Raw genomic sequence first — 26,382 nt, forward strand, 5'->3', positions numbered from 1 at the left:
CCGTGGAGTGGAAATCGAAGTATAAATCAAGTTGAGCACAGCTACTCCCCTCCGCCGCTCTCAACTGAACTGTGTTCAGTTTAACTGTTTATCAAGTACTTCCCAGTAGCCCCTCATGAAACTACCATCCAGAATGGCAGCAGGCCTAATATTATTGTATTTAGGCTATGTGCAATAAATAATGCAACTGAAAGTCAAAGTTCAGATGCATTATATTGCCTTGTGTTAGGCTAGATATTTGTTTTTCATATTTGATTAATATATCTTTAGTTTGCTAAGCAAAAAGACATTAAAACTATATACTGCCATTTTTTGGGAACTTATCGCAAGTCATATCCCCATCGAGGTATTCAAAAACGTTATCGAATATTGCATGCATTTCTAATATCGTGCAGCCTTAGTCTGGAATACGAATGGTGGCCAGCAGGGGCAGGGCAATCACACTTGGGAATGGGTCAAGTCAGTGGGCTACAGTAATAATCCGTCCTATGGTATGCCAGCAAGCACACTATAGGCAATCTCTTCCAAGCGCACCGGAGAAAGGATCACAGTTCAAGTGGAACCGGAACCGGGACTGGATCCGGATCCGCAATGGTGTTTCCATGATGCAGTACCTCACTGGTTCCTAAACAGTGGGTCGGGACCCATTTGTGGGTCACAGACGCATACATTTTCTTTTAGTTTTTGATTATTATTATTTTTCATTTTTTTTAAAGAACTATGAATAAAAAACTTTTTTTCCCAGAAATGTCATGGCGACAATAAAAGAAAAATCTAAGAAATCCCATAAGAAAACTGTTTAAGTAGTAGTGAAAATATCCGATCTACAGGCTCACAACTTGTGAGCTTGTAGATCTGCCATTTTGTCTTTTCTTTTGTTTTAGTTCCCGGGGAACTTTGGGCTAAAATGTTTGGGAACCACTGCAGTAGCTGATCCAGCCATCCTGAATCATACTGTATTATCATCATCTTAAAGTGGTTATTACCTGATACAGCCATCCCCTGGTTCATACTGTATGCTCCTCCTGTATTCCACATGGTTTCGGAGGGAGAGCTGTAGTGTGAACCGGGAGGAGGGGTGGGGTTAGTGCCCGTGTACCTGAAAACACATACAATTGCAGTATATGTATACATACGGTATACACGACACAAAGTGTACCGGGAGTGTATTGTCGCTGTCCGCCGGTAGAACTTATCCTTATCTGCATATTTTAATGCGTTATGCCTTTTTGTAAATGAATGCCCTACTTCGTCACACCAGGCATGTAAATAAATGTATTAATGTGCAACGGAAATCGCAAAGTTGAGAACGGTCCACCTGGTATTAGCCGTATCTGGCTAATACTAAGCTAATGTTATTGCACTTACCCTCCGTTTGCAGCCCATTGTAATGTCTGTGCTCCATTACTTGGCATTGTGTTAGTACATACCAAAGAAACAATCGTTAACCACGTAATCATGGTAAATTATTTTTTTATAACAACATTACAACCTCTTCTTTCTGGCTTTCGGTTAAAGATCAATTCCGGTACATTTCTTCTTCGCTTGTCTAAAATGTTAAGCTCCGATCTGTGATTGGTAGGGCTGATGATGTAGTCGTCTGTGAGGCAAGCGTAAATAGCAGATCTACAAGCTCACAACGTTTCACACATTATTTACAGAACAGTCTTTTAGTATTTTGGGATACTTATAGCTACATTAGACTTGTAGCTACACTACATTTCAAAGACAAATATTTTACATTTGACCCCAATACATTTATAGGAAGGAAAAAAGTACATGAGTTAAATATGACTTTCATGGTTGGCAGAGGGAGATTAGCGCCCTTCAATTTCAGATTAGGCAATTGGCATTTTGCCATTTGAAAATAGCCGATCTACAAGCTAAATTGTTCTTATATATTGGCTTTTTGGTAACAATTTTAACAAATTCTTAGAAATTTGAGCATGTTTTGGTAAAGTTAGTACAGTAGTTTTAAATGTATGATATGTACATAGGAGATAACGCTACAGATTAGTTTAAATCCATTCATAGAAATGAAAGAATAATTAACACTGATCTATTACTTTCTCTAATAACAACCTAGGCAACAAAGTCTTATGCACACCTGTTAGGCTCAGAGACGGGTGCGTAGGCAGGTCAAAGAAATGCACATAAAGTGCACAAAGACCCACACACCGTCTGCACTTGCAATATGAACACTTTTATTAGGCAACGTTTCGGTCAAAGACCTTCTTCAGGCATCTCAGTTGCCTGAAGAACTCGAGCAAGAGGTTAGAGTGGCGAAAGAGTCACCGTGCTGAACGTTGAGCAATCCACCAGTCGACTCGGCACCATTCAAGTTATGACGCAACGATAGGGACAGAATCGTAAATTATCGTCCCCTCCTAGGCAGTACCAGTACCAGTGCAGACTGCAGAGCAGAATGTAAACAAAAAAGTGGGGATATCAGCTCTACAAGCTCACCACGTGTCATATTGCGACACGTTGTGAAGACGTTACAGCATGGACATGATTTCATTCAACTCACTCACCTGAAGAAGGGGTTCTTTAAGTCTAGAAGGTTGCTAGACTTGGAGCCAGTCTGGTCCACTTGTGCAACAATACTGATGTCATAGCTTTGCCTGGAGTGACAACAGACAATTCATTGTCGTACAAGAGTTTTTTTACATTGAACATTTGACCATGTGAATAAAAATAACATTTCTGTTTAGCCTTTTAGGCTGCGGAATCACAAGTCACACTGATACTTTACTAACATATTTAAAAATGTTATACTAGATCTACAATATAACAGCTGTTCTCTCAATGCAAATGTATTATTTTCTTTTAAACATGGAGACGATTTTGACGATTATGCAAAATAGCAGCCATTATCTCAAATAATTGTGACAATTGTGTAACAATTTTTTCTTGTAACCACTGCGCTCTGACTTCTGGTGCGCTATTGTAACCACTGCGCTCTGACTTCTGGGCTCAGATCAACATCACGAAATCAAAGCTAATGGGTTGCACACAGTGGCAAGATTGAATACATTTTGTTTTATTCTCTACATAACTTAATGACAGACGTTTCAGCTATCCAGCCTTCATCAGTGATCACTGATCACACAATGCATTGGCCAATAACACGTTAATTTGGACAGAACTGATAGGTCCTTACCTCTTGTTGGCTATTAGAATAGCTGTACCAGACAATGTGTCTCCTGCCTTGGTGAAGAGAGGTGACTGAAGCAGACAGCGCACCTGGTACCAGTGAGTGAGTGGCTCTGTGGGTGCCGTAGACAGCCATACTGTCATCCTGTAAGATAAGAGAACAATAAGATGTGGGCGTTGTGGACAGCCATACTGTCATCCTGTAAGATAAGATAAAGATAAGATGTGGGTGCTGTAAACAGCCATACGGTTATCCTGTAAGAAGAGAACAATAAGGGGCACTGTAGACAGCCATACTGTCATCCTGTAAGATAAGATAAAGATAAGATGTGGGCGTTGTGGACAGCCATACTGTCATCCTGTAAGATAAGATAAAGATAAGATGTGGGTGCTGTAAACAGCCATACGGTTATCCTGTAAGAAGAGAACAATAAGGGGCACTGTGGACAGCCATACTGTCATCTGAAATATAAGATATAAAGATAAGATGTGGGCGTTGTGGACAGTCTGTCATCCTGTAAGATAAGAAAACAATAAGATGTGGGCACTGTGGACACTGGACAGTCATAATAACGCGTCATCAAAGAGAACACATCTATGTCACTTTAGCTTTTAAGCACTTTTAACTTTAGCTATTGAACTTTAGCTATTGGAAAATAGCAGATCTACAAGCTCATAGCGCTGCACTCCACAAGCTTGTAGATCTGATATTTTTGAAAAATCGTGAAAAGGTGAGCAAATCTTTCAATGTGTATTCTTTCACAGTGAACGTTTCTCATATATTTGCTTATGGGGGGTGGGGGTCCCTGGAACAACATTTTCAGATGGGGGTTGGCAACTTGGCAGGCTATTACATATAATGTTTTTGGGTCCTTGAAATGAAATAGTTTGAGAACCACCGAAAACTGTCATATTTAGGAGACATTTTGTAGAATCTGGTCCCAGAGATGATGATGATAATAATAATGATAAACAACTTACGCTGACCCAATGAAGGCCACATCAAACCAGAAGGCCAGGCCATGGACCAGCCCTGAGTGCATCATGTGGAACTTAAAGGGAATCTCTATCCTGAAAGAAACAAACATAGAGGTGTTAACACCCCGAGCGGCATGAACAGAGTTCTCAGTCCTATCAAATACTAACGCCCAGCGCTCAGGACGGAGATTTATTGACCGATCGCATCGCTCCACAGGCTGGCTGGGAGCGTCTGTTGGGCAACATTCGATGTCATTTCCGGTTGGGACGTCATCCAAAATGCCCCCCCCCCCCCCCATTTTAGTGGATGAGACCGAAAATCTTAAAACGTGAATAACTCTTGATCTAAATCATTCCGTCCAGTTCTAAGCAAAGATTATGTTTTAGACAGGCCATCGTGGTCCCGTCCCTAGTCGCGTTAGAATTAATCATACACACCGCCTCAGGGGTGTTTTGGCTACATCTAGCTACTTCAGCTACATCCGGGTGCCTGGTGCGTTGCTAAATGTGCTCCATTGCTGCCAATCACTGGGCGCTCTGATTTAATGGTCCTAAATACCCCTGGGCGTTCGTGGTGTTAATAAGAGCAACACACACAATACTGTTCAATATACCACCCCCACACACACACACCTGTAAAGGTCCTCTTCTTTGGCCTCCAGGAAGTTAACTGTGTATTTGACTGACTTGGCCATCAGAATACGGATATCAAATGTGTCCTGCATGCAGAGTAGAACAGCACGTTACACGAACATATCACATAATGCACATTACATCTGAGACTACAGTGGTGAGAAAAGTTAAAGTATCAATACTGCAATGCAGAAATACTCCGTTGCACGTAAAAGTCTGGAATTCAAAATTGACTTAAGTAAAAGTACAAAGGTATTCGCATGATGTACTTGAAGTACCAACTCACAGATCTCTAGGTCACAATGTGCTGCATAGCGACACATTGTGAGCTCTGTCAAAACAGAGAAGTAGTTCTCTGCTTTGACTGCTACTGTCGGTAAGACTATCTGTCTCCGGACAGATAGTCAAATACATATTTGAAGATATACTGCATTTGCATGAAGCCTTGGTTTATAAAAATGGAAGAAAATAAATAAATGGAACCAAAATTGAATTATTTGTACTTATCCTGACAGTTTTCTGAAAACCCCATGTTTTTGTGTCAGTGGTTCTCAAACATTTTCCTGTCAAGGATGTATTTGGCTACCGACCCTCATCTCAAAATATGTTGTTCCAGGGACCAGAGGAAAAAGATTTTAGTTAAAAACAATCTAAAAGCTCATATGCGACAGGTGCCAGCTGAAAGTGCCTCAACTCGCCAGAATGAAATGGTCTAAAATGGTCAAAATAAAATCGTTTTTTTTTATGTGATTTTCTTTTTTTTTCATATTAAGACAGTTTGAATGTTGAAGGTTTTTATTCCAACAGATTGTTCATTTGGGCAAATTAAACGTATACATTTATATGTCAAAGTAGGCTTGTTTTTTAACAATGTTTTGGGGCCGGAGAAGCGCAGTTCTGAGATTTGCATGTTGTTTTCGATTGGTCCTGAGATCTCTTTGTTCTGAGGTTTCACGCTCTGGTCACCGCCCATTAGCGTGCTTGTGTGTTTATAAACACAGAATTATTCTACATGGCTATAGTATGGAGGAGCTTTTGGGTTATACTTTACAGGAAAATAAACAAAACCACGTAGCTACACGCTCAAATACGCTTCCCAGCCTGGAGAATAGACTTCCACCATCACACAACAACAGGCTAAAAGCTAGCTAGCCTAGTTAGCTAGCTGTCTGTGTGTCGTGTGTTAACAGAGGGACATTGTCTTAACTGCTGAGATGTTGTCATAAGCATCTAAACACATGTTTTCACTCCTAAAATGTATAAAACGAATAATACATGTGAAACGTTGCCCGTTAGTGCTATATTGCTTCATAGCCATGGTGGTCCCATGGAAGAGTGTTGCTGCTTATTCTTGTTCTTTTCCTCCAGCCGCAAAGAGCCAAAATAACTTGTCTTTTCTTTAAATCATAACTCGCTCATTTTTTGCTCATTTAAAAAAATACTATATAAACTACGAAATTCGGGCTTTCATTTTGTATATAGATCGTTTGTGTAGGCCGTCTCTACGAAACGGTATCAAGTGAAAAGGAAATGTCGGAAAATCGTTTTGTGTAAAAGATCGTCAAATATATGGCCGTTAGTACTGTTAATTCAACATCCGGTGAGGGGAGGATACGGATTGTGTATGGAAATCAGCGCATACAGTGGGTGGGCTTTAGACCGGATGTAAGCCACATCCACTAAATAGAAATAGTAGACCTGCATAAAATGGTGTAGCCTACTGCAGCTATTTACAACCAGGTAGTGTATAAGTGAAATTGAACACTTAAATTAGTATTTAATACTTGAATACTTATACTTAGTATTTAATACTTAGTACTTTCAAAAGGGTTTATTGGGGCACCTTACAAATTGCATTGTTTGTTTAAACATGTCAGTGTTTCTATATTGCACTGTTGACAGCTAAAACGTTCTAAGGTGGTCATTGTGGGTGGAGTTAAGTACCTATTGTCCCTCCCATTGTCACACCCACTTCTATCCAGCTCTAAGGTGTTAAAAATGTTGTGAATATTGAAAGGGACTTTTCTCAGCTTTGGGTGAAAGGCCCCAATCATTTTAAAATGGTTATATCTCCTTCAATTATTGTCCAATTTCATTGAATGATACATCATATGAAAGCTTACATTCTGTACTTTAATAATCTGTAATAATCTGTAAAAATCGAGTTGAGGCTCTTTTTGCTGGCACCTGTCACATATGAGCAAAATGTATTGTAACTACGAGGTAGTGACTGACGATATTGTAATGTGCTGCTGTGTGTGTGTGTGTGTGTGTGTGTGTGTGTGTGTGTGTGTCATACCACAATTGGCTGACGGAAATACTCGTCTACTGCTGCCCCCCTCAGGGCAGAAAGGTCTACACCATGGAAAGAGGGCTGGTACCTGAAAGAGCAGGAGGGGAAACCTTATTAATTTCAAGGACCACCATAACTTGGGTGTACAAATGGAACCTTACAGCATTTGGTTCCATCTGTACGCTCTCAAGAGTTACAGACCCGTAAGGAGCCATTTGAACCGTCTGGCCCACAGGACAAAACAAACACCTGCACATAATGCTGTGGCCGTCTGGCCGACAGGACTAACAGAAACACACTCACCAGAAGTTCGCCTTGGTGAACTGTTCCATGTAAAGCTGCTCGTCTGTGAATGGTGCCAGGTGGACATCACCGATCGTGGGGAACATTTTACCTGGTAAACAGATGCACACATATCACAACACGCTACAATTACTAATGCAGTGGGAACATTGTACCTGGTAAACAGATGCACACATATCACAACATGCTACAATTACTAATTACTAACCACTGTAGGTTACTGAGCAAACTTGAGGCTCTGGGGGCAGACAGGGCAACACGTAAATGGTTCAAATCATATCTGACAGGGCGCGAACAAAGGGTAGAGGTGAATGGCATTTTATCTGACCCAAACACCATGGAATGTGGAGTTCCACAAGGAAGCATTCTAGGTCCAGCCCTATTTTCAGTGTACATGAATGATATGACAGATGCTTGTAACTGTGATTTGTTCCTGTACGCTGATGATTCTGCACTGCTAATGTCCCACAAGGATCAAACCACATTAGAAAGCTCCTTAAGTGAGGAAGTAGCCAATGTTAGTTCCTGGCTTATAGATAATAAGTTATCTTTACACTCAGGGAAGACAGAATCAATTATTTTTGGCTCGAAAATCAAATTAGGAAGAAGCACAGACTTCAAGATCAAAATAAATTCGGATTTCATAGCAGCAAAATCATCAGTGAAATACCTGGGTTGTATTTTAGAGGGTAACTTAGACGGCCGAAATATGGCCAGCAAGGTGCTAAACAAGGTCTCCGGACTGACTAAGTTTCTAGCTCGAACAGCAAGATACATGGATAGGGAGACAAAATTAGTTGTGGCCAACTCCCTTATCCTGTGCCACTTTGATTTTGCGTGTACATCGTGGTTTGAGGGCTTGATTAAAGGGCCACTTCACCCCTGACACAACCTGATCTTATTTTAATGATGTTTAGGGCACTAGAAACACTTTTTCTGGGTTTTTCTGTGCGCAATCTCTGTTTTCAGATATCCTGGTAAATTCTGCATGTTATGTACGTCACAAACACGGTGGCCCCTCCCCTCCGGACTACAACAGTCTAACCTCGCGTCACCGTAGAGTATGCGCGTCACCTACACACGGCTACACCTATACACCTGAAGACAGCCCCGAGGGGTGTCCGTTCCACCTACAACCCCAGGCCACCCCCACCGCTGCATTCCTCAGATTGTTTGTGTACTAATATCATGGCGTTTGCAGTGCAGAGAGTGTGATAATCATACTAATCCACGGACTCCATGGACAATATTTATTTGAACCGGAATACACAGAAGAGCAACCCTGGCGCAGATGAAACGAGCATGCACGGCAGCCTGGCCCTGGATATTTTTTTACTTCAAGTAAGTATTTCTGTAGCCCTGAAACATGACTGTCATACGAGTGAGCGTCATCATGTGAACCATAGTATTTCTGCAAAGTGTAAACATTATGTAAACTTGCATAATCTAGCAATCGATTGCTTTAATGTGAGAGATGTATAAAGTTAGGGTAGTATACTAGGCTATGTGTGTATTTCAGAGTGTCAGTCATGTACTATTTGTTTCATATCAAGATTCCAGTTCATAGACGCAGCCATGTTATATCATATCGTTTACGTTGGGTCCCGAAAATAGAAGTTCTACAAGCTCACAGCGCATCGCGGATTCGACACTTTGTGAGCTTGTAGGTCTGTTATTTTCGGTGCATCAACGACATGCATGCAACAAAGTATAAATCAGGCTTCACGTCGGATAGATGATGGCCATATATTGTTCTCATTTGATTTACAGGAATCAGGAGGACCGACAATACGGATGTCGTTTTCAGCCTTCAAAACGTGAGAGGAACTGCTGCATCGAGGGAAGAGTTGTGTTCACCTTATAAAGAAGAATATTCTATTTTCCAAGCCTTCATGTCATTTATGTCAGCTATAATGAAGTTATCTAATAAAACGTTTACATGATGTACACCTGCTTGCTGCATATTCTTATATGTAAACAATGAAAAGGAGGTTGCACCCCAAATTCCATCAAGTGTTCATTTGAACGATTTCATTTGGCAGACATGGCATATTGCATTACATTCTCTCCATGTAATCATTTTGCTGGGGATTGCAATACCATACAGTTGAACTACAGTGAAACAAACACTAATTAAAATGATGACACGTGGTTACAAGGTTACAGTGTTCTCTGAAATTATTGGGAGTCGCACGAATATGAAACGTACGTTTTGTTTTATTATAAAATGCATCTCCCTTCAATGTCAATCACAGACTTTCTTCATTGTGTGGGAATGACGAAACAATTTTTTTAGTTTTAGTGATAGGCTACTATGATAATTTAGCCTATATATATTTAGTTTGCTTTGCTATAAAAAGCTACACGACAAATAACGGAGACAGCATGCGGCTCTGTCTAATTTCTGAAGAGTGAATACTTTCTTCCAAAACAAAATCTGATGTCCAACCGTTTACTGGTTCAAGGAAAAGCAGACTTCACGTTGTACAAGAAAGAACACATGGCTTCATGTGTTATTTAGTCATCCACTTCAAAAAGGCTAGCAAAATTGCAAAAAGTGGACGTATGACTGAGTCAACGTGAGGTTTGTTATTCTTGCAATGAACTAAGCCGTGAAGGTTGCCAGTTATTTGACTTTGTGAGAAATAAGCAACCATGTCCATGCAAAGTGCAAACGAGCCCAAAAACAATATGCATTATGCACATATATGTTTGGTTATTTATATTATGTGCATATTAGGCACATAAGCCGGCTATTTAAAAATAAATCTTGAGTGGATAAAGTGCAAATGTGGAATATCTTTGAAACATTTTAACAACACATATCTAATAGAGGGCTCCATGGCACAAATGGAGAAATACAAATTAATTTGGGGGTCCTTGGCAATTTGGCATGTTCATGAAGAACCACTGGTGTAAAAAAAATTTGGAAGAAAGCCCAAATATCAACTACATTTTAGAAACGAGCCAAAAAAAAAAAAAACATCAACCAGTGAACCACCAATATTTACAAGCAACAAAAATAATCCCAAAGTTGCTTATAATAAGCAGACATGGCAATACTGGGTCACTTCCATGTGCATTTGTTTGTAGAAAATGGGAGGATAAAGTCACACCTACACGCAGCCTCCCCCTGAGGAACAGCAGCAAAGCATTATGGGCATTGTAGGAATTCAGCAATCCAGTCAACCCCTAGTCAAATACACAGACTTCATTATTTTTCTGGTCAAAGGGTGCAAATTTCAAATTGTGCTACTTTAATCTATTACAAATACCATTAACATTAAAATAAGATCAGGTTGTGTCAGGGGTGAAGTGGCCCTTTAAGTCTTTTAAAACAAAGCTACAGTCAGCTCAAAATAGACTGATCAGGGTTATACTAGGGAAGGAACCCAGAACCCATATAGGAAGGAACCAGTTCAGAGAGCTGAACTGGCTCCCAGTAGAATCAAAGGTTACAATGGCTAGACTTAACATGGTCCATAAAATTAAATACGGAGAGGTCCCAGAAGTTTTAAGAACATGTTTCAGGCAGGTAAACGAGGTACACAACCATTTCACCAGAGCCAGTATTGCAGATGTGGTGCTCCCTGCTTTTAAAAGTAAAGTGGGCAAAGGCTCATTCATTTATATAGGAGCCACACAGTGGAATAGCCTGGAATCCAGCGTTAAACTGACCTACAATTTGAGGACATTTAAACAGAAGACTAAAAAATGGCTACTGGAAAAGGTTCCCCTATAAAGGGTCATCTTAGAGGGATGGATAGGGATGTACTTGTTGTGTTGTGTATGTAATGTATATGTACTGTTATGTATTTGTGATGTATTTTAAAGTATTGTTCAGTGTGAGAGGACCCCAGTGGAAATAAGTCTTTGGACTTTACTGTGTAATCCTTGAATCGCTGATTATAATGTTGTATTATGATTGCTTTTCTAAAAATAAAAAATAAATAAAAAATCTCCTTAATCAAACTCTCCAGCACTACTTCCCATACCCAAAAAAATGAATATAAAAGCAACAGCATACACAGAGGAGACATGCACATACAGTACATGTTAGCAATGTAAACTCCTAAAAAAATAAAGAAAAGAAAATAGTTTGGAAACTTTATTTCAGTCGATTATTTCTCCACTTCAATACCACCTTGCGTTGCAGTCCCTCCCCCTTTCAGAACAACTATCGGCCCAGGAAATGAAAACGCAATGCATTTCCCCATAGGCAGTTCTTATTTAATTTATTTAAAGACCTTTTAAGCGTCGTACGAAGCCAACTCTTGTCGTGACAAATCATGACAACACACAGAATTTTTCGGGCCAAACAAAGAATTCGAAAGTAGAAAGAAACGGCAAGTTACAACACTTTTTTTGTTGTTTTTCTTCTTTGTAATTCTTTTTTATTGTGACAGCCCTACTCAAATAGTTTTGTTTTTTCATGGAGGGCATACGCTGATAATCATTCCCTGCTCAACATGCACGGCACGCGTATAGGCTCGACACCCACGTATGGCCAATAGACGGTATGCGCCCTTCTTTCAAAAAACTTCTGCGCGGTATACTACATACATAGCGTAACGCGGTAGAACACACTGTGTACGTCTGTATAGATCGCATTCATCGTGCCCTTACTCAGTCATACAATGGAGCACAGCGCAATGGGCATGTGTGTGTGTGTGTGTGTGTGTGTGCTCTGCCAAATACATTTATTTCCGTCAGACTGTAGCCTACCTGTATGTGGACGTCATCAGTCCATATCAGTGACATTATGAGTGGGAGGGAGCTACATAGCTCTGCTTTACCAAACAACAATGTGCTTTGTATCACCGTCCACCCATGTCTATAGGAGTGGTTTTACCACTCAAAAACATTCGCCAGAGCAGTAGAACAGTGGTTCTCAAAGTGGGGTTGGGGTTCTTGAGGGGGTTCCACAAGGTCCCCAGCATAATTAGATGAATGTAAGCCTCAACATCTGCTTAGCCCTACATGTATGCCATTTTCAAATATTGAAAATAACACACCCCTACACCCACACACTTACCGTTGGGTTTGAGGAACTTCTTGGCGTGAAGATAGCTCTCCAGCATGCGTTCGTTGAAGAGCATGTAGCCCATGGGCTCAGATATGATGATGTCCACCTGCTCCGGCAACGTCACCTCCTCCACCTTCCCAGGGATGACCACCACCCGATCCCCTAGGCGGTTACTGTTCACCAGGACCTATGGGGGCAGCGTAGGGTTCATTTTAACAGCAGATTTTTACTTAGTTCTAGTCATAGTCTTTTGAATAAAATTCCATTTAGTCATCTGAATTGTTTTAGCGTTTTAGTCGACTATATATCACCAGTCCATACCGGTTGGGTTAAAAACATTTAAAGTAACACCAACTGCGAAATTGTGAGCTTGTAGGCTTGTAGATCTGTATTATGTTTAACCCATTCTAGACGGGAACCCCTTTTGGTGTTTTAAGCATTGTGTTATGCTTTAGCTATTGAAAAATAGCAGATCTACAAGCTCATACACGAGCTTGTAGATCTGCTATTTTTGGAAAAGCGTGAAAATGTTCAGAGCGAACGTTTTTAACTCCTATCTTTGCTTCTGGGGCATCCCTGGAACAATATAATTTTCAGATGGGGGTCCGCGGCCGATTACATATATTTTTGGGGGTCCTTGACATGAAAATGTTTGCAAAAAACATAGAACATTTGTAGAATCGTCCTCAGGTCTAAATGGATTAAAGAGCGATGGGCTTTGGGCTTGTTTTCATAGACCCAGTTGCTTGTTGCAAAAGCTAACCTGGCAACCCTGAAACCGCATATGACCCGTCAGCGGAGACACACACACACACACACAACCCGTCGCTGCTCACATGAACTGTACGATACACACCTCCGGCTCAAATCGTAAACATCATGCAGCTAAGTGCTAATGTTGAGCTGCCAATACTCCTCTGGTACGCATGTACCCTTTTCTGCTGAAGCCGAGCTTAAATAATAATTTACTCTGGCAGTGAAATGTGTTAAAAGCAGTGCATACCTCAGCGTGCTGAGCCATGGTGCTGGCTTCCACCGCGTAAACCTTCCTGGCACCAGCCTGGGCAGCGAAGAATGACAGGATACCAGAACCACAGCCCACATCCAATACGACCTGCACACACAGTGCAAACATACATTGAAAACGGGTGGAGTGCGCCTCTTTAGTGGAAAAATGCATTATTATGAGTTGTGACAATTTAACAGTGGAGAGACACTATGAGTTATGATGGTTTTAACAGTGGAGACTATAGGCATACATGCATTATGATGGTTTTAACAGTGGAGACTAGAGGCCTCCTGCTATAGGCATACATGCATTATGATGGTTTTAGTCATAGGTCAGCCCTAGAGCGAACGCGTTTAACTCAAATCTTTGCTTCTGGGGGGGCTCCTGGAACAACATATTTTCAGGGGTCAGTGGCCACATTTTTTTTAAGTCTAATTGGGTTAATTATAGTAGACCTCCTGCTTCAATAGACACACATGTGTTATGATGGTTTTAATTGTAGTAGACGTCCTGTTTCAATATGGGGAATACATGCATTAAGTCAGTGCTTTAGGAGACAGTTTGCTCTAACAATAGACAGGGGGTGGTGGACATTTTTCTCAAAATTACATTTTGGCGTTGGACATACACAATGAGTAGATCAAAACAAAGAGCTAGCCACAAATGAGTGGCTAGCTCATAGTTGCGTTTGACGCATCGTTCCAAAGGGCGGCAGGGATATATCTTTATAGATCGATGAAACAAAAGTACAAAACCATGACCTTGTCTTTGCGGTCAGTGAGGGTTTTAAAACATTACCTTGTCTTTGAAGTCGTTGTGGTTTTGGAGGATAGCTCGCTGGTAGGTTCCAGTCCTAACATAATCCTGCATCATATTTTGCTGCTGGGAGAGGTAGCCATAAAACTGTAGGGGACAGAGACATGTGGCCATGGTCAGATAGATTACACTGTAGGAGACAGAGACAAGTGGGCAAGGTCAGATACATTACACTGTAGGAGACAGAGACATGTGGCCATGGTCAGATCCATTACACTGTAGGAGACAGAGACAAGTGGGCAAGGTCAGATACATTACACTGTAGGAGACAGAGACAAGAGGGCAAGGACAGATACATTACACTGTATGAGACCGAGACAAGTGGGCAAGGACAGATACATTACACTGTAGGAGACAGAGACAAGTGGGCTATTAGCTTGAAGATCCCCATTGATGATGTAGGTTTCCAACAATAGCTGCTTTAAAGTATACATTCACTTCTTACACATAAGGACTAGAGCAGGGGTAACCAACCAGGGGTTCGCGATCTACCAGTCGATCGCGGGAACGTTTCCAGTCGATCGCGAAGTGTCCGACCCATTTGAATAATGTCAGTGCCGCTCGTCACATGCAAATTAATTTTGAGCAGAGCGCTGTGGCTCTGAGTTTGAGAATAGACCCCATCGTCCAAGGGTGTGTGTGCGTGTTATCTTAGCAACACTGAATGATCTGTCCCATTGGTCGTGTGCTCGTATCATGAGCCAATGGCTGCAGCTCTGAGCTTCCCAGACCCAGGTTCACATCAAGGTTCACAACAAGCCGTAAAGAGAACTGACAGGTCAGCCACAGGGCTGCTACCATATTAGCAGCTGTGAGCGCTCTTCTCTTCTCGTGAAGAAAGCAGGACAGAGTTGTCAAATAAATCCCGCCGTCATTCATACTGTATTTATTCTCCGACCCGACATTAAAATACGGAACAACGTGCGTTCATTACGGGCTCGTGACAGGCTGCAGACACTTGAGTTGGGACTACTAGCCGATAGCGCCCTGCTCCTTCGTTGTTCGTTGTTATAATATTTTTTATTATTGGGATTTGATCATTGATGCAAATTCTAAACATATGGATGGAGCTGCAGAAGTTGTGTTGCTTAAAGGAATGCATAGTTGCGTTCTCCTCAACTGCTGCGCAGCAACAACAAAAATATAAAAATGAGAAAAATATACTGAATATATCAGTCTGCAATGCAAACTAATAGGCGAGTGCACTCCAGGGCATATGCAAAGGGAAAGAATGACTTCTGTCCGTGACAATAATCAATGCTACAGTTTGAATTCTGTACACATGCACACATAGAGCAAAAAATATGATAAATATGAAATATGAAAACTTGTTGAAGTACAACACATGAGTCAAGTAGCTGCTTTTGTATCAAACCCTTTCCTCTTTACTGAGCCTACTGTCATTGAACTGCTGTCCGATAAAATGCAGGATGTGTTTGCATTAACTTCAGATATTTAAATGGAGATTATTGGATTAGTAAGTGACTGTCACCTGCAGGTCAGAGCTAAAGAGAAGGAATTTTGGTCTCTTGTAAGCAGAGAAGTATCCCCTGATTGTGTCGTGTGCACTGAAGCTGCATGCCTATACTTTGGTTCCACGTACTTATGTGAAATGGCCTTTTCACAAATGAAAATAATAAAATCCAAGTTTAGAACTCGTATGACTGACTCACATCTTAATGACACCCTCAGACTGGCAATCACTAAATATGAACAAGATTTCAAAACACTTGCAGATAAAGTGCAGTCACAGCAGTCTCATTAAAGGTGGGCTGACCCTGAGAGTATGTCACCATATCTGTGCAAATATATATGGTCATGTTATGCCTATGTCATTTGAACATCTGCCAATGTGAATATTCATTGAAATGAGAAACAAAATATTTCTAATACTAATTATTTCTAATTTGTCTTAATATTATTTGACATTGATAATATAACTTACTATAAGTATTTATTCTAATTTAAGCTTTAGTCTTTGTGTGGATGTGTGCACATGCATTGAGCCTGTCAGAAATAGCAAAAAAACAAGTGTTTTTTCTAACACGTTTTAGTGGTAGATCTTGGCTTACAATTGGGAATAAAATGGGCTCTTGGGCTTGAAAAGGTTGGTTACCACTGGACTAGAGCTTTAATTGGGCCTGTCACAATTATTACATAATCGCCAATCACAATTATGAGATAATAATTTAGCATAGTCGTCAGAAGTTTCCATTTATATGCATCAGTTGAGAAATAGTGGATATAGCAGATCTACAAGCAGAGAGTTGTGATGAGTCATGAGCTTGCGTGCGGAGTGTCTATTTCTTCTATTTTTGAAGGTAAAAAATGCATGGCCTGCGATCTTGTGAAGTGAAACGTTTATATATTCTCAAGACATTGTGCATAAAGTGAAAAACTTGAGTTTTTAATACAGAAATGTCAACCACATACTCAATACTTAGTCTGGGCTACTTTTGAACATCATTTCATCAATGGGGCGGGATTAGCTTGTGGCACTGTTCAGGTGTTATGAAAGCCCAGCTTTGCCATAAACTCATTTTTATTGTTGAGTCTAGTGTCTCACACACCTTCATGCAACATTCATTCTCTTCTGCGTGGTTCTGGTCATGCCATTTGGCTAGTCAATTAATTAAGCACACCAACACCATGGTCAGTGCACCAATTATCTGTAGTTTTGGCACTGTGGGCAGGTGCTGCTGTAAAAGGAAATCAGCATCTCCATAAAACTTATCAACAAACGGAAGCACAAAGTGCTCTAAGACCTCACTCACATTATCACATACAAAACATGAGTCTTGTGTCCGCACAATGTAACTCCATTCGCAACTCAGGGCCATTTTTACTAAGAATAGATGGTTGATATTAGGGATGTCGGGGGTTAACCAGCTAACCGGTTAGCCGACCATTAAGAAACATCTGAATATTCTTATAAGCTTTAACGGTTAATTAAATCCCTTTATTTTAGATAAAGTACAACAAGTAGTAATAGTACAACATAAACATTACAGAGACTGTAGTTGTCACTGTACAATACTTTAAAACAGTAGTCATGTTGCACACATGCCTAAAATTGGTCTTATTTGCGCCGCCCAGCTTGTCACACTCCAGGCTGCATGAACAGCACTCGGGCTCTGTCTTCTGCCCCCTCAATGTCCCAAAGTTCTCTGTTGTACTTCAATGGCTAGTTGGCTACAATGGTAGCTTTGCGGTAGTCAAAATGTAAGCGATTGACAGTGAGACGAGATTAACACATGTCGACCGTATCACCTACCTACTTGGCATTATTAAATCCATTATTGGCCATTTGGCCTGGAGGGAGAATGTTTACAGCCGCTGCCGCTTCCTCCTCCTCCTCCTATTCGTCTCCCGAGTCCCCACACTGGCACGGCTTACGGCTATCAAGTTAGCCATGTGCTATCGATGTTTGAGGGTTTTCTCGTCAGCGAAAAGTCAACAAACAGAACACGGTGACATGCATGCTGATCTTCCTTAATAATAAAAAAAAGGCTTAGCCCATGCGTCCAGTGGCTTTATAGGTATAGGTTGCTCAGATCTGGACTGGATTTATTTATTAATGTTTTGGACTAGAACCGGCGGACCTCTGTACTGTAGACGCGCAGATGCGATGCGTTGTTTATTGATGATTAAGCCTACAACTATTTATATTGTTAAATGTTGCTTTTTTGTTTCTCTTTTAAAAAGGAGCATAAATAAATGTATACCATTCGTCTACCAACTTTAATTATGTAGCCTATACATGCATATTACATTTGGGGTAAAAAATCAACCACTATCCATTAATGACCCGGTTAATCCCGTCGGCTAACCGGCTGGGAAGTTATCAGTTACCGACATCCCTAGTTGATATGGAGAGCAGCGTGCACACTGCCTCTCACCTGAAAGTACTGCACAGCTGATGACTCCTCTGTCCTCTCACTGAAGACGGACTGTTCACTGCTGTGACCACGACAGTTCTTTAACAGGTTATAGAAGGAAGAGAAGTCTGCCCCCCACACACACACACACACACACACACACACACACACACACCGTCAAGAGCTCCCAACAGCACAATTTGGGACAAACATAATAGACAATGGATTGAAACAATTGCCTCTACCACCATTATACCTTTTCAAAAGGTTAACCTTCAAAATAAGGGTTTCACTGAGAAACAGACTTTGAGGTTTATATTAATTAAGAAAACATCTGTTATGGTTATGTTTGAGAATAGGCATCTAGAGGTTTGGTTTAAAGGTGTTAAGATGCGTTATGCCCAAATTATACTTAGCTTTGCGGCAAACAAAGAAAAATGTGCCACGTCATGAGATTGTAGATCGGCAATATTTCGGCTATTTTGTGGTAATACAATTGTGTGTGTGCGTGCACGTGCATGCGTGTGTCCTTTAGTGCTGAGCACCATGTGCAAAACAACTGTCTACTCTACGCATTATTAAACATTGTTTACGCTCATCTGTGGTTCTCAACCTGTAGGCAGGGGGGTATTGATATTATAACAAAAATAAAAACAATCATGTTAGAAACAGAAATGTCAGTAATTTACTGTAGTTTAGTTTTTCACTTTACCCCTTTCTCCCTAATTTAGTAATTCCCCCCCCCCCTTCTCCCTAATTTAGTAATTTGCCCCCCCCCCCCCCCCCCCCACCGGAGGACATAGAGCCTTCGCCCTACTCCTCGTGCCCAACACTCCCTGCTGACAGGTGCCGCCCCAGCCTGTAGGATTACAGGCTGGCAGTGACAAATATCACCCTCACTGCCGGACTTCCCTCCCCGGAACACGAGCAATTGTGTTCATGTAGGCGCTCGATAAAGCCAGATGCACCACGGTGGATTCATACCCACAGCCTGCAATGGCTTTGTAATGGGTTGAATGTGGTTGATACTTATTCACAGGTGCATTTGGTTCCATTTGGACACTCAGCGTTATGGAGGTCCTTGAAATTAGGTGCGTGTGTGTAGAATTTGAGAAATAATACTTTTCTTGGTCCTCACAAGAGTGAAGAGAATGGTTGTTTTATGGTTACATTCTTTTTTTTTATAATAAGGGAAAGATTCAGGTTGGGATTAGGGTCAACATTAGATATTTAAAGGTCATGTTTAGGGGTTGGGGGGCTAGAGTTATCCCCATTTTATACTTAATAGCCAATCTACATGATCAGCTATTTTCAAAGCTGTCCCAACATGTTGAGGTCCTCACAATTATGGCAAGTAGAAGTGTGTGTGTGTGTGTGTGTGTGTGTGTGTGTGTACCTGCAGGGGAGGAGAACTGGAGCAGGACACTGTTGCATCCCAGTGTGATGATGAAGGACTGCTTCCCCACACGGCTGCACTCCGTGTCCCGTGAAACCGAACATTTAAACACGCACGTCTCCTCTCCTGAAAACATACATAAACAAAAGATGTATAAACACGCATGTCTCCTCTCCTGAAAACACATAAAAACTAAAAACGTGTAAACACGCATGTCTCCTCTCCTGACAATACAACAAAACACTAAACGGCACGTCAACACAGGTCTACTCCTGAAAATACTTTAATCCAAGATCACAATTCTGTATCCATGTAGGTTTTTATGTTTATTTATCAAGTTCCTGAACAGTACAAGCACCTACAAGGTAACAAAAACTAAAAGCAGTAAGTTCAGTAACGGACCATTTAATACTTATTTTTGGCAAACAAAACAGTGAACAATGAAGGTATAGAACAGAAAATCATAGAATGTGCAGTCACTGTATCACAATATATACAGTACGATCTCTATGACAAGGCATATCATGGAGACATTGTATTGTGGATACGATATTTATCGCAATATCGCCCACGCCCATTTACAAAATCACAACGCTGCTTTTGTACGTAGATCTGCCATTTCCGGTATTTACTGCAAGAGGATTTTTTTAAATATATATTTTTTTCAATTTATCATTGTGAACTCACTTTTTGCTAGATTTTACAATTTAGCAGACAGACTTCCAGAGCGACTTACAGTAAACAAGAACATGTTTAACCTAAGGCAACACTTTGATATAATAGTATTATGGTCCAGCCCTATTGCACGGCAAATTCCACAACAATTCAGCCAGTAGTTTCCAAGATATCTTTGGAGAAAAGTGTTGGATGGAGCAGCCACAACCCCATTGTGTTGGATGGAGCAGCCACAACCCCATTGCAAGAGCGGCAAAAAACCTACGGACATCGTGTACAGTGACGGCATCCAAACAGTCTAGGACAGGACAACAAGCGATACAAATTATCTGTTACATGTCCAGTGACAGGCGATACAGCTGTTATCTGTTATATCTGTGATACAGCTGTTATCTGTTACATGTCCAGTGACAGGTGATACAGCTGTTATCTGTTATATCTGTGATACAGCTGTTATCTGTTACATGTCCAGTGACAGGTGATACAGCTGTGCATGTGTTCCAGTGACAGGCGATACAGCTGTGCATGTGTTCCAGTGACAGGCGATACAGCTGTGCATGTGTGCAACCCCTAAACTGACTTTGCTTTCAAATGACTTGATTTGACTGAGCAAGGATATCTTGTTGTATTGATTCTTCCTCTGTCCTCACAGATCTCCCACCTCCTAAATCACTTCAGATCATATGTACATTTTCATATGATGAAGTAGTGAAAATGGCTGGCCAACAAGCTCACAACATGTTGTATTGCAATGCATTGTGAGCTTGCAGATCAGCTATTATTATGCATTTTAGGGTGAAAGTTGTGAATGTGCAAGTAACTAATCATACGATCATCATACTATAATTCTAACAATGTCTGAGTGTCTGTCTGTGTGTGTGTCCGTGTGTCACTGTGACTGCCGGCCCGTAACTCCTTACTGCCTGCACCAATCACTCCCACTTTTCACACAGCATTATGGAGGGCGTAACAAAGCCCTTTTTTCGATTTGACACATGATTATTAATTAATGTATTAGTCAATTACAAACGCAACAGGGCGCAGTACCCCCCACTGCCACAAAGGGGGGGGGGGGGGGAAATATCTCACAACGGGTAAGGGTTAGTAGTAATAACTAATGAACGGCGAGATGAAGGCCGCAGGATATTACATATTGGCACCATCTTGCCTACAATATAAATTAAACAATTGTATGATGAAAGTGAACGATCAATTGTTTTGCCTCAGGTCATATCCTGATGATCAAATGCATGGAATAGATTAGATGACAATAACTTTCATAGATCAGTGGTTCTCAAACATTTTCATGTGAAATACCCCCAAATAGTTATAAACTCAGCAACAAAAGTTTGGAAACTTAACTTTGGTCCATTATTTCTCCATTTTAGTAATACCAATTTGTATTTTATTGTATATCATTTGATTAGTCTCCTCTAGAACAAGGTATAGCTTAGCTTGTAAGGATCGGGTGTTGGTAGGATGAGCAACACAGGTGATGCACACGCAGATTAGACACACCAACGGACCGACATGCGGAAACGACAGTCAGACATGCGCTGCTCTGTGCGTTTGGGTTAGGTTAAGGTAGGTTGTCGGACAATGTCAGTCTAATGACAGTCGGACCAATATTATGTCTAAACTAAAGCCGGACCAATATTATGTCTAAACTAAAGCCAGTGTACCCTTCAGACGCTACAGTTTCCTAACAATGAGTGTAAAATTAATAGTGTAAAAATGGCCAATCTGTGTTGTTTTTTTCCATATTATTGTGAGAGAGTTTTTGGAGGCTCTACCCAGTACCCACACACTTAAAGTTGTTGGCATTCACCCTTGCTTTGCGTTGCTTAGTGGATTGGATGAATGCACTCACACAGTAATATGGAAAAAACAACACAGATTGGCCATTTTTACACTTTATTAATTTTACACTCCGTGTTGGGGAACTCAGTAGCTTCTGAAAGATCCATACGCAGCCACAACAGCTTGGTCTGGGGCTGTATCTCTCTCAGAGGCAAGACAGAACTTGTCATCATTGAAGGCAATGTCAATGCAGTGAGATATTGGGATGAGATTCTGGAGCCAGGGGCGATCTCATATCTTCAGAATATGGGACCTAATGCCACCACGACACCCAACAGTGGGTTGATATACACTGCCATTTTCCCCATCTTACAAATACATACAGAGTGTAAAAATGGCCAATATGTGTTGTGTTGGCATTATTGTGGGAAAGTGCAATCATCCAATCCACAAGCAATGCAAAGCAAGGGTGAATGGTGAATGCCAACCACTTGCTATTTTGGCTAAATATTTCAATCTGTAGGAGAAGCCCAAAGTTAATTTAAGCTTCTTGCCCAAATCAATATGAAATTTAAAATGTAGAGTTTATCCAACCAGAAACCAAGATATTTGTAGCGCTCCACCCACTCAATTTGAGTTTCATCTAGAGTGGTGATATTTAACAGGGGCTGAAATAGCATGTGGTGTGAACAACATGATGGCCTTGGTTTTATTGCCCATTTCTCTCACAAAACCTGGCAACACATTACTTCCACTGTAAACAAACAAGGCTGAATCACTAGCCTAGTATCCACCACAGCTAGCAGCAGCTCATTATTTCGACAGCAAGTTGGTCCGACTCGCCCCATTACTAACACTGTCCCTAACCGCACACAAAGCAACGTTGTCGGACTAATGCAAGCGGATCCTGTATGTGAACAGGATGAAACATGCTAGCGTAGCCATTAGCCTACTGCTACTGTAGCAACAGCCCCATCACTGCAGCCTGCTCTGCCAGTGGCAAAAAAATAATTATGTATATATATAACTACTATATATATATATATGTATGTATTTTTTTTGTGGCTTTCATCTTTATTTCATATTTTGTATAGAGGGACAGACAGTAGGCTGACAGAAAATGGGGAGAGAGATGGGGGTGACATGCAGTAAAGGCCGTCGGGATCGGGAGTCGAACCCGCGGCACACTGCCAGACTTGGGCCGCAAGGTGCCTGGACCGCTGAGACACGGCCCAGGCCGCACAGATGATAGTTCTAATGTGTTAGTTCCATACTATTGTGTTCCAATAGTTCCAATCTGTTCAGATCTTCTATTAATGTCTAGGTGTGTGCTGTCATGCCCATTTCAGCACAGCTTGAGAGCCTATTTCAACCAACTGCCTGTAGTATAATATTGAATATGTCACTCCACTTTTTTCAGAGACTCGTGGCTGGGCGCTGGAAGTTTTAGCCCTGGTGGTGAGGACTACAAAAGGTGTGCCGGACATGCCCCAACATAATTTAGATGCCTGTAGTGATGCGTCCTGCGTCCTTAGATGCACAAAATTGAGAAAGGACGCAATCATGTCACCGTCCGGGGGTCCTGGGACACAATACTGTACTCAGTACTGTAACAATACACACTAAAAATGAAATCGCTGTAGAACAATAATACAAATAAATCCACAGACAATCATTTTGCATGGCCACATCAGACTTCATCCTACGTTATATAAACAATAAAATCAACGTAGAAATCGTCGTAGAAACACGATCATAACACACAAGCGACGCCATTTCGCGTACGCTCAATGTCCCTGGAACTGAATCTAAAAGACCACCCCTGGGTCTCGACACCCATTACACCGAAAACATATTTACATCACTGCCCTGTCAGATGGTCGTTAGACAACACTGCTCTGCATGTCTAAACGGAAAACACTACACTAGCTGCCGAAGTGAGCGTTGGCGTGAGGTACATCGAAAGTCAAAATTACGATCGAATGATAAATGCAGACAGTTGCGGAAATTTCAGTGTACACACTACACACGTTTTTTTGGTCTACACTACACCACTTTCATAGGGCAAGGGTATCTACACATTTCAGAACTTAATGATTTTTTTTCAATACCACAATGTCCAAATTATGAACTATATATAAATAAATAGTGAAAATAGACGATCTACAAGCTTGTAACGCAGTGTGAGGTTGTTATGAGCTTGTAGATTTTGTAGAAAATGTAGCCATTTTAACAATATTTATTTGTAGAACAGAGTCCAGGAACCCCCAGGGCTCTTTGAGGGGGGTCCCCAGCTAAATGGCTGATAGTTAGGAACTTGTGTCAGTCTGAAGAGTGCATAAATGGAATCAACAGTTCAGTTCTGTAACTCTGACAAGTGCAACTTCAAATGGATTACACAACTGGAGTTCCTTAAGATGTAAAAGTTTGAGGACTACTGCCTGCCTGCCTCCCCCCCCCCGCACATCTTCAACGGGGGATCATAACAAAGGAGGGTCGGTGGCGGGGGCTTGGCCATTGTTACGATCAGAACAAAGATATATGGATGCATAACTAACACTGAATCTCTCTCTGTGGCGGAGGAATCCCAGAGGCTTGTTTACTGAAACGCAACACGTCCCGAAACTTTTACTTTCGAGTGTACACGAGAGAGAGAGCGACTGAACGGGATGTGATTACAGTCTGCTGGACCGCAGTGAGCGCAAAGCTCAGAGCCCCGAAATTGACACCGAAACAGGTGACCTATCGACTTCTGCGACGCCGGAGGGCATTTGCTTTGCCATTTCAGCAGAAACGGCTCGGCCGTGACATTCAAAACAGACCCGAAACCCAATTAGGGTGGCATTTCGGCGCTCATACGCTGTGCGCCGAAATGCGGCGATTTTATTCATAAGATCGGTCACGGAATTCGATAAGGTCACCAATGGCGGCGTAACAAACCCGGAGTAGCGCTCAAGCAAAGCTGCAGGTCCGGGTCCCAAAACAAACGAGTTACTGCGGCTAATAATAACAAAAACAAGCTAAAGACAGCTTGTATTATAGTCATAAAACAAACACAAACAGGCCCATATAAAGCAGTTAAACTTACAGATGCACAGCTAACACGAGGAGCTAAGCGCCGGGACTTTTCGTTAAAGGGCAAAAGCAAAGCCACACGTTAGCAAAGCCGCTTCTTTATTGTGTCGCATCAACGGGTCGGCTCGTCGAGCCACGTTACCATCAGGCTAATCGCTAATGCTAACGATCGGTGCCAGCAGCAGCTACCTACGGCTTCACACTGACAGCCTAAGCGTTAGCGTCTAAACAAGCTAAGACGCTAACTAGCATTAGCGTGGCTAGGCTAGCGTTCATAATGAGACTGGTGGGATTATATTCGCTCTGCAAATGTTGCGGATCCAGTCTATGGTGGATACGGAAACTGGGTCCCTGTACGCACGTAGTGTGCGTGGAAATGACCGGATACAGTAGGGCGGGCTTTAGACCGGATTAAGCCGCGGACAAGTAAATAGAAACCACTGAACAGTAAATAGAAACCCTGCATGACTCAAGCACTGCAATAATACATAAAATACAAATAATATAAATACTTTAATAATAAACACGAATACCAATGTAATTGTTGTAATAACGTTTTCCCCATTAGTGGTAGAAACCTCGCTTTTTACCCACGGGAACTGCGGGAAGCGAGGTTAGCTTTTCGGAAGCTAAATGAGAGGGGGTTGCGTGCTGGCGTTGCGTGCAGTGAATAGCAGATCTACAAGCTCACCCCGCGTCACGAAGTGACGCGTGGTGAGCTTGTAGATCTGCCATTTACCGAGCAGCACGCAACTAAGTATAAAATGAGGCTTAAGTCTAAAAGCTACGATTAGCATGCATTGCTCCCGAGCTGAGCCAGAGAGCGGGGGGCCGCCAGAGTCTAGAGAGCAGCCGCTCGCTCCTCACCGTTGGAGAGGTTGAGCAGCGCAGCGTCCTGCGTGGTCTTCACCTCGAGCCGCAGCGGCTGCTGCTCCGAGTGGCGCTGGATGTCTCCGTTTGCGTCCCCGATGGACAGGAGCCGCACGCCGGGAAACACCGACATCGCCATCTTCCTTCCTTTTTTTGTTTCCCTTTTTTTCTAATGTGTGTAATGATCTGATGATGAGAGGAGAAGAAGAAGCACTGGCAGGAGGAGGAGAGCGTGCGTCGCTGACTGCTCGCGCACGCACTGGGTCTGGCGCCTCACATCTGCTCCTCCTCTCCCAATAGGATCACTCTGCTGTTCCTCCTCCTCCTACGACAACAGGGGCCAGGGGGAGAGTGTCCATAGAAATGTATCTCTCTCTCTCTCTCTCTCTCTCTCTCTCTCTCTCTCTGAGTCTGTATATACGGTATATATATATATCCAATATGAAAATCGCAATATTAACGATTGATCGTTTA

The 26,382-nt window shown here is 41.8% G+C and overlaps 1 protein-coding gene across 3 annotated transcripts in view; it reads right to left on the reverse strand.

The window, feature by feature from the left end:
- carm1 (coactivator-associated arginine methyltransferase 1) overlaps positions 1-26,382 on the reverse strand; it is a 42,598-nt gene extending 16,216 nt beyond the window's left edge. The window contains exons 1-13 of one of the 3 annotated variants that reach the window (XM_080775356.1): positions 25,906-26,382; positions 19,489-19,614; positions 18,114-18,220; positions 14,197-14,301; positions 13,393-13,503; positions 12,399-12,576; positions 7,364-7,454; positions 7,067-7,148; positions 4,768-4,853; positions 4,138-4,227; positions 3,164-3,301; positions 2,535-2,624; positions 987-1,099 (exon numbers count right to left, since the gene is read on the reverse strand). In XM_080775356.1, coding sequence (XP_080631482.1) covers positions 987-1,099; positions 2,535-2,624; positions 3,164-3,301; positions 4,138-4,227; positions 4,768-4,853; positions 7,067-7,148; positions 7,364-7,454; positions 12,399-12,576; positions 13,393-13,503; positions 14,197-14,301; positions 18,114-18,220; positions 19,489-19,614; positions 25,906-26,047 — 1,459 coding nt within the window. In that variant the 5' untranslated portion in view covers positions 26,048-26,382. The remainder of the gene's footprint in view (positions 1-986; positions 1,100-2,534; positions 2,625-3,163; positions 3,302-4,137; positions 4,228-4,767; positions 4,854-7,066; positions 7,149-7,363; positions 7,455-12,398; positions 12,577-13,392; positions 13,504-14,196; positions 14,302-18,113; positions 18,221-19,488; positions 19,615-25,905) is intronic. The other 2 variants (XM_080775355.1, XM_080775354.1) reach the window with 2 other exon arrangements.

Source organism: Protomyctophum bolini, assembly GCF_963924005.1.
Source record: "Protomyctophum bolini genome assembly, chromosome: 11".
Classification (NCBI taxonomy): Eukaryota; Metazoa; Chordata; class Actinopteri; order Myctophiformes; family Myctophidae; genus Protomyctophum; species Protomyctophum bolini.